This window comes from Pundamilia nyererei, unplaced genomic scaffold (genome assembly GCF_000239375.1).
Source record: "Pundamilia nyererei isolate P.nyererei 1_Seehausen unplaced genomic scaffold, PunNye1.0 scaffold00048, whole genome shotgun sequence".
Taxonomy (NCBI): Eukaryota; Metazoa; Chordata; class Actinopteri; order Cichliformes; family Cichlidae; genus Pundamilia; species Pundamilia nyererei.
Genome location: NW_005187449.1, coordinates 2340146 through 2349069, shown reverse-complemented (window position 1 = coordinate 2349069; position 8924 = coordinate 2340146). Strand labels below are relative to the sequence as shown.

General features: G+C 42.2%; 1 protein-coding gene across 6 annotated transcripts in view; it reads right to left on the bottom strand.

Moving 5' to 3' along the window:
- Positions 1 to 8924, bottom strand: part of pex7 (peroxisomal biogenesis factor 7) — a 43990-nt gene that overhangs the window by 22277 nt on the left and 12789 nt on the right. For all 6 annotated transcript variants that reach the window (XM_005732764.2, XM_005732767.1, XM_005732765.1 and 3 more), the window contains exons 7-9: positions 7133 to 7239; positions 6781 to 6894; positions 3509 to 3564 (exon numbers count right to left, since the gene is read on the bottom strand). In XM_005732764.2, the coding sequence (XP_005732821.1) occupies positions 3509 to 3564; positions 6781 to 6894; positions 7133 to 7239 (277 nt within the window). The remainder of the gene's footprint in view (positions 1 to 3508; positions 3565 to 6780; positions 6895 to 7132; positions 7240 to 8924) is intronic.

Below are 8924 nucleotides of genomic sequence, written 5' to 3'. Positions count from 1 at the left end.
ACACACACACACACACACACACACACACACACACACACACACACACACACACACACACACCTGCCAGATTCCAGCAGATTTTTGCTTGCGGCTGTGATCTCGTCAGCATCTGCAGTAATAATCCACAGAAACACTAAGAAAGCACCAAACAAAGGTTTTTACTGTTGCCGTCCTTTACAATGAAGCCCCGAGGCTGCAGAGAAAGATTTCTGGCATAAAAGTGACGATTACAAATGATTTAGGACAATAAATTCTGAAAAACACTTTGTATATGCAAGGAAGGTTTGCTGAATACAAACAGGCAGCAGCACTTCAACACTCAAATTATACCGTGCAATACAAGCACTTTAAATACTTTCATGTTTTATCTATTACGCAGACAGTCAGACTCAAAATCAGACAGAGACGTAAAGAAATTCTCGAGAACAACGATCTGACCCAAACAGAGCCCTGATCGCGGCGACGCGAAGCACAAGAAGAACAAAGTCAATCTAAAACAAGACCAAGAGCACAAAACCAATTCTACAACTGGATAATCATAATGGACTCGGACTGGGATCACACGAAGAAACAGAAGAATCCAAAATAATGTGTTTACAAGTTTTATTTATATACCACCGAATCACAACTACTGTTGCCTCCGTTGTTTCTCCATCAGTACTTTATATTGTAAAGATGATAATACAGAGAAAGAGTGAGAAGGAAAAACTCCCTTGGTCGCGTATCCATCATTTATTTATTCTGGTCAAAGCTGATTCTGACTAGAAAAAAATTAAAAGAACTGAAGAGGCAGAGGAACCAGAGAGAGACTACATGAAGGAAAAGTTTGTGCCAAGGACAAAATTAAGCACCAAACCAGACTGAAAGCGATCTAAACTTGGTCCGAACGGATTCTGGTATTTATTTTTCATATGAAAACGCTGTAGGTACAGATAGTGGTTTCTTAGTTACCTCCAGCTGCTTATTACCACATAATGAACCTTGTTACAGATGTGTTATCTGAAACATCGTTTAGACTTTTAAAGGCAGATGTCATTATGTCCAAGTTTTATTTATAACTTGAGACTTCACTCATCATGATAATTGTAATCAAGGACACTTCATATCAACCAAAACTGATCTTCTGTATAATAAAGAATAAATTTAATGAACGAAGCATTAAAATTAGTTCCCATTTCAACCTTTAATACTTGTAATCATTCAACTGTCTTCATATCATGTTAGCATGAGAGTCTTTCCCATCTGTGCCTCTCAACATCATCATTGTATTTATTATAATCGTATCTGAGGTTGTCCACAAACTACAGAGGGAAGAGAAAATAAGTGGAGGCCACACAGCAGCATCGCTTCTGCAGGGACGGTTGGAGATACCGGATCTCACGTCAGCACCTTCTCCACTGGCTGTCATTATGTAATGCTAACACTGTTAGCAAAGCATCTGAAAGAAGCTTGCGTCTCTTAAAAAAAATCAATTATTTTAGATCATCTTCCATCCGGCAGCTCTGCATAATTAGCATACAAGCTTCACATCCTGTCTTTATTAAAGATAAACTTAGAGTTTGAATGCTTTTTGTTCGTTTCTTAAGCGTGTGCAGCACAGAGATGCATCGAGCAACATGAGCAGAGACCCGCTGTCACTCATTTTCCATCGTACATCCACTGTTACGACGTTGGATCTTCTTAAAACATCATCCCTGCAAACTAAACACTCCCTCAGCTTTCCGGTTGCTCCAAACACTCAAGTCAACCAGTTGTTTCTGTCCCGTTAAGCTGTATGATGTCACAGAGAGGGCGTAACCCTAAAGTGGTCATCTCGGGGCAGAGTGATCCGCCTGGTTCGAAAGACATTGCGGCCAGCTCTGGGAACCCCTCTGAGAATTTCTCAGAACTTGAAGCAACATCTTCAAATGAGTTATTTTGTCGGAGCAACAGTCCCCAAAACAAACACATTCCTCACATTAGAGAAGAAAAAAGCCCAAAATGATCACATTTTTAACTACTGAGTGGCTTAAATGACTCATCGACTGCCAGACTGCTTCCTCATTCGTTTTCCTTTCACTGATTAATCACTGTTAAACAACGTCTTGCTCCAGGCCGGACAACAGGGCAACCTCACCTTTCATCCATCTAACTGCATCTGTTTATCCATCACCTGCCCGCACAGCCTGACAGAGGCGCAGAACAACATCGATTCCTCTGTGGTTTTGAAGACCCGAGCGGACAGAGAGGACGGATCAGATATATTCTCATGAGAAGCACAGAGGCAGTCTCCCTTGAAATTACACATTTTATTAACTCATCCTCTGTGACCCAATAAAGGAGCAGCTCATCCTTCCTCTGTGTCCGTCCCTCCATCTCACACACTGGTTAACTTTACCGCAAATTATCCCTCAGTGTCCTGACTCGTTGCTTCTGCCATGATGACACCATCCATTCCCTTTGGCAGTAACTGAAAGGAAAGGAGCAGAAATACTGTGCAGGCCACATCACATCGCCGCTCCTTTAACCTCGAAAGAAAGTTCCTTTCAAAGAATCAAATTTGCATGACAAAAACTTTACAGGTTATCTTAAAGACCCAGAGAGGAGACTCATTTCTGCAGAAATGTTAACATTACTCTGCAGGTGTAGGTCATCCACACCGTGCACATGCTGCACGCCCCAGCCCTGAAATAACCGCTGGCACCTGGATTCCTCTTTGTAACTTAAAGCCGACCTCTGAGTTTATTTGTCCAGAGTAGATGCTCGTTCTTCCACATGATGTACTGGCTCACTGGGAATTTGGACTTTTTCTGTGAAAATGTGAAATCAAAAATATTTGTGCTAGTGTGGAGACACCAATCCAGCAAGTTCACACTCATCCTTTGGTACCCAGGGCTTTCAGCTGGGGGGTAAAAACGAGCGGAAACCACAAGGAGCTGTGAAGATGGTTGGAGTTTGCTCGTGTTTTTGTCCATTTTGTCTCAAGTGAAGTCGAAGCTTCAGGAAACGTCGAACTCAGGTGATCTCCTCATTTATTTAAGTCTGATTTATTTGAGATGTTTCAAATTTCAGATTAAACTTTTGATTTCTGGCATCCACTGCAGCTCACAACGTCAATCATTTCTAAATACGCCTGTTGTGAATAATGTTCTGCATTAACCTCCGGAGCTGAATAACTAAAGAGCAAAGCGACGTCAGGCCCATCATTTTTAAACATCTTGAACTATTTGTTCGCATCTTTATTTTCTTTGTTTAATGTGTAAATGAGCTCAGTGGGGTTCATGCTTTGCTTTGCTCTCTAATGTTTTCTCTCCATTTCTCTGTGCAAACACATTAAACTTGTAGAGCAGCTTTCACAAAATGATGTGGAACAAAATGAGTTCCACATGCTTGCTCGCCTGTTAGCGCTCCTAACGTTCTACCAGCACTGAGCTGCAGAGAACCTTGTTTAAAGGTCCTTAAATAAACAAAGCTCAGTTGCCGCTTTGTGAACAGGTCGAAAAGAGAGAAACGCCACAGGTGATCTTACCTGACAGTGAAGTCATACGAGCAGGACGCCAGCACAGTCTTATCAAAGGGAGAAAACTGCAGGAAAAGGAACAAAGTGGAAAACGGTTTATTGAGATCATGTTTCCAAAGGAAGAAAGGAAGAATATCAAGTTATCAGCTTTAATCTCCATCACGAACACCTGCTGCTTTCCTCAAATATTCATAATCTGATTACAAAGAAACAATAATATGTAATAATGTGAAGGGCAGTCAAAAACCCTCCAGAGGGACATGCTGCAGACCTTTTAACCTTAAATCAGCGTGGAGGTGAAGGAGGTAGGGCATGTTTGACAGTTTGAAGGTTTAAATGAAAAAAATGACACATTTTACAACGTGTCGTTGGAACTTCGAGCTCCGCTGTGCACACACAAGATAATAACCACAACGTGAAAAAGTGCTGAAATGTTTTAGGCTTTTAAAGTAAAAATTACTGTGTGTGTTTTACAAAAACGCCAGTAATAACTGCAGTTTTCCTTTCACAATATGCAGAACAACAGAAGACGCTGCTCAGTTTGTGCTTCATGCACATGCCACTGTTTCTGATGCTGAGCTCCAGTTTGTCCCCATCATCAAAAAAAACAAACAAAAAAAAACTACATTTGTCTCCATCATGAAAGAAAAACAGCTTCCGGCAGGCTGAGCAGAGTTTGCAGCATTTCTCTGCTCAGCAGTTTGTGCAGAGACACGGAGAGCCTGCGAGGAGTCCACAGAGAGCGATTTCACAGACGAAGCACTCCCAAATTAATTTATTCGCTCATTTGTTCCCCTCTCTGCGTCTGACAGTTTCACCTTTCATATCGAGTCCTGGCCTCGTTTAACATCCTTCTCTTTACTGCACTTCACGTTCATTTAACGCTGCTTTACTTGCAAACACATTTATTACCAAAGTAAAACCCAGGCAGCTGTGACGATGCAGCAGAAATGTTTGGTTTGCAGGTAAGCTGCTCAGAAACTGCTAACCAAGCAGCAGCTGGCAGGGCTGGAAAGTAAAGGCATCACAGAAGCACCAAAAACCGCACTTCCTATGACGTCCACTTAAGGCTGCCGGCAGCAGTGAGTCGGTCCTCATAGCATAGCTTAAAGATCGAGGCGGGGCCGCTTTACCTGACAGGTAGAAGTCGACACAGGTGGGTGTAGCTTACAGACTGTCCACAAGTCTGGTGACATTCTACCATCTGATCTGTTATTTAGCAGCAGTTAGCAGATGTGTGTGTCTGTGGGGTTTATATTCCCTCATTATCTCATTCAGACTACACTTTATGTGCCCAACCGGGACAATGTAGTGAAAAACGATAAAAAAAAAAATCAAGGCTTTGAATGAGGACTCAACAAACCAGTGAGTGAGGTCACAGTGAAATATCCATTGATAGTTTACCCCAGGTTTGGTTTGGCTGGAGTTTGAGTGAGGAGCCTTCCACCTGTAAAGCCAGAGCAGTACGCAAAACGGACTGAGCACGCTCTGACTTAGAGACAGGGATTCCTCTTTTGTCAGAGGTTCATTACGTGCTGATCACTCGTCTGTAAGAAACTCGCTCGCTCACCGTGAATTTTTGATGTGACAGCCGAACAGAAGCGCCGCGGTCCGCCTCTGTTCATTGCTTTATTTTTATCTCGTTACGTTCCTGCTGCCGATCACCTTGTTTGTGCTCCCTGCAGAGAATCGATACAAGCTGACAGATTTGCAAATGGTGACAAGCAGTTTCAGAGCAAGTCTCCTCGATCGATGGGGTACAGCTGTGCTGAAAAAGCCCACAGCAGCAGCTCGACGGGCTGAACCTTTAAAATAACAGCCTGGTTGATCTGAACAGGTCATTGAGTTTTTTTTCTTGACTCTTGAACATTTAAATGTCAGTGAATCTGCCAAGAGTCAACAGGAATGATATCAGCCGATATCCATGTTCGGCCAATATATTAGTGTATCCCTAATGAGGATCACAGTTACTGGGAATGAATGAGTCTAAGCAGACTGCAGAATGTTTATGGTTATTATGCTGTGAACATGCTAACCTGTAACCTGGAGAGCTTCTGTGTGCTTCGTTAGATATGAAATTCTCAGACTTTATCTCAGCATGTTCCTTTTTATCCCGTTCTGGTGACCCAGTGTGTGTTATGAATGCTTTATTATGGAGAATGGCTCTCCATATGTCCGTCTAGTTTTCCCACTTCTTCGTACATTCCCTCATGCCCATTCCACCCAATCTGATGACATCGGTCAGTCCTCATTTTGATGCTATAATTATTTTTCCTGTTGTTCTCTCACTGATAAATGTAAAAACCACAGAGAAAAGGTGGCAGAATCGACAGTAGTGAAGAGGCACGACATGTGGTTATGTTTCAGGGACGTGCACGTCAGGGTACGGTGCAGTGTTTTAGAGAGGTCTGTGGTTACGACGTAGCGACGATGCCACAATAAGTCTGCACGAAATCTGCATCAGTGTAATGTCCTCCGTGTGTGTGTGTGTGTGTGTGTGTGTGTGTGTGTGTGTGTGTGTGTGTGTGTGTGTGTGTGTGTGTTGGTCGAGATGTAGTGTGAAGTCTGACAGCGTCAAAACACCCAACCAAATGGTGGTAATAAGACCTCACTCTCGTGCTAGACTGTGTGTGCGTGTGTGTGTGCAGTGATGTGTGCGCTGTTCACACACACACACACACACACACACACACACACACACACACACACACACACACGGAGGACATTACACTGATGCAGTGAATATGCTTCAGCGGCACACACTTAGGCTACGTCTACACTAATCCGGATAAATTTGAAAACGGTGTTTTCATCTAAAAATGCTCCGCGTCCACACCATCATTTTCAGTCGTTTCAGAACATTTGTTCATCCACACTGAAACGGCTGAAACGCTTACATTCCTGCATTGCGCATTCATGAAACTAAAGACGATTCAACCTCTGTTATTTGAGAATTAAAGAACTTAAAGAAAAGCTATCAGTACAAACTGATATTAATCTTTAATAGGGTCGTCAAAATTGACAGCAAACAAAACATCTGCCCTATAATGCCCTCTGCTATCTTAGTTTCATTGGTCACATGACTGCATCATATGACTAAAATGTGTCAATGTTTCCGAAAGTCTCCGTTTATGCAGTCTGTGTGTGACACGAAAACATTTTTCATGGTTAGGGTTGGGGGTAAGGGGCTAGGGAAAGCTTTATGTCAATTAGATGTCCCCACAAGATATAAAAACCCAACACGTGTCTGTGTGTGTGTGTGTGTGTGTGTGTGTGTGTACCTTGAGTCTGCGGATGGCGTACGTGTGTCCCAGCAGTTGATTGACAGGCTGCCGGATGTTCCTCAGGTCCCACACACACACAGTACAATCCACTGAACCTGTGGCCACAACATTCTGCAGACAGACACCAGCTAATCTTTACAAAGCTAACCGGGTTAAAGGTCACAAAATCAGATGTAATTTTAGTGTTTGATGCAGACAGTAAAATGCATTTAAACAAACACACTTCTCTGTATAAATGAAGGCTGGCATAGAGGTTTTTAATTGTATTGTTTGTTTGTTTTTAAGTATCTTTTAAACCAAATATGCCATTTAATATATGGAACCTTTTAACCAACTGGAGGGCCTGTACCTGGTCATATTTGCACCAGTCACAGCTGAGGATCTCTGCCTTGTGCGCTGGGATGGCCAATCTGCACGCCGCACCCTTCACATCCCAAATTCTGAGCGTCCCGTCACCTGAGAGTACAAATAGAAAGAGAAGAGTATTCGAGTTTATATAATATATCCAGGTGTTTTTGTGTAAATATGCCTTGTTTTTCTGTGTTTCCTCAGTTTTATCGCCTTACCTCGCTCAGTATTTGTTCTATTTTATTTCACACACAGTCAATCCAATATATCTTTATTTGTTTGAGAGTTAGCAATAAAAGTGTTTGGTTGGAGCAGCTCAACCTGCAGGAGTTTCTGAGAGCTTCTCTTATCATATCTGCTGACATGGGGGGAAAAAAATCAATTCAGGACACCTGAAAATGACTGAAAACACATTTCCTGCAGAAAAAGAAAGAAAAGGCGTCCAGACAGCTGAGATTTGGGCAGAAACTTCACATACCACTGAAAAACGCTCAATGATGAAGACAAACTATGGAAATGGAGGGCTTATAATATGACCTTCTACTGGATTTACATTTGTCCCATTATCAATGTGCTGATCCCAACTCACTCGCCATCAGCCATGAAGTGAAATAAACTTCTGAGGTGAAGAATTTAAGAGAAGAATGTGAAGAGAAATCTAAAAGAAGTGAGGTGGAGACTGAAAGTAAAAGGAGGTTAATTGAGGGGAACACTGCTGTCAGTGTTTCGAGTTCCTGCTGACGTCAGCTTTTATTTTAGCGCATGAGCTCCTTCATTTCATCGTCTCTCATGAGTTATGGGACTCATTTCAGGGACCACTCATTATGGCATCCACACAGATCTGTGTGTGTGTGTGTGTGTGTGTGTGTGTCTGACAAAATTCCACGAAATGCGAATTCCAAATTAAAAGCTGATTTTAAATCTGAACCTCTTTCGCAACGTGATAAACTCAGACTGACCAGAATGTTCCTACTGGTCAACTCACACACACACAGAAAAGCGTGTGTAAGTGAGTTTCTGGGCAGAGGTTGAGGGTTTGCCAACACACTGCGACAATCATCAAGCAGAACTTTTACACCCCTCCTCCTCCTATTCTTCCTCCTCCTCTTCATTCAGAGGTTTATTCAAACTGCAGTGAAGACCTCTGTGTGCTTCAGGTCGACCTGGCAGCAGTTTTTTTTACTTCCGTCTTAAAAAAACGTGACTGTCACAGACTAAGGCTGAAGCCACAGCAGAAAAACCTCCAAATAAAACTGACGGAGTTAAAACCTCCAACCGACTCCCATTCAGAAAGCTTCACCCTTGAAATACCAGTTTTACTTCTATGACTACATCCTGGTTCCCTGTGCTGACAGTCTGTGACTCAAGTCCCAAAGCTTGTGTCCTTATTTCTGTCATGCACAGTACATCTACTGTTTCAGTCAGTTTGCACACCGTGTGTTCCACTGTTCCCATATGGAAAAGAAATCTTCTAAAAGACTTGCATCATATAGTGAATCATATAAGGCTTATATGATTTACTCATGAAAGTGGCCACTTTCTCATTACTTTCATGTATTGTTTTAAGAAGTATCCAAAACATGCAAGTTTCATTTATATAATTTTTCAAGGGATCTTATATCTGTTTTCACTCTTGTATGCTTTTCATACAAGTTTCACACAAGACAGATACAAACTTTACAAGATTTATATATCTTTTCAATATGGGTTGGCTCTGAGTGATGTCAAGGAGGGTGGGCGTCCTTAACCTGGTCATGATGGCCATCCACCCGTTTGTGAGGAGCGTCCAAACA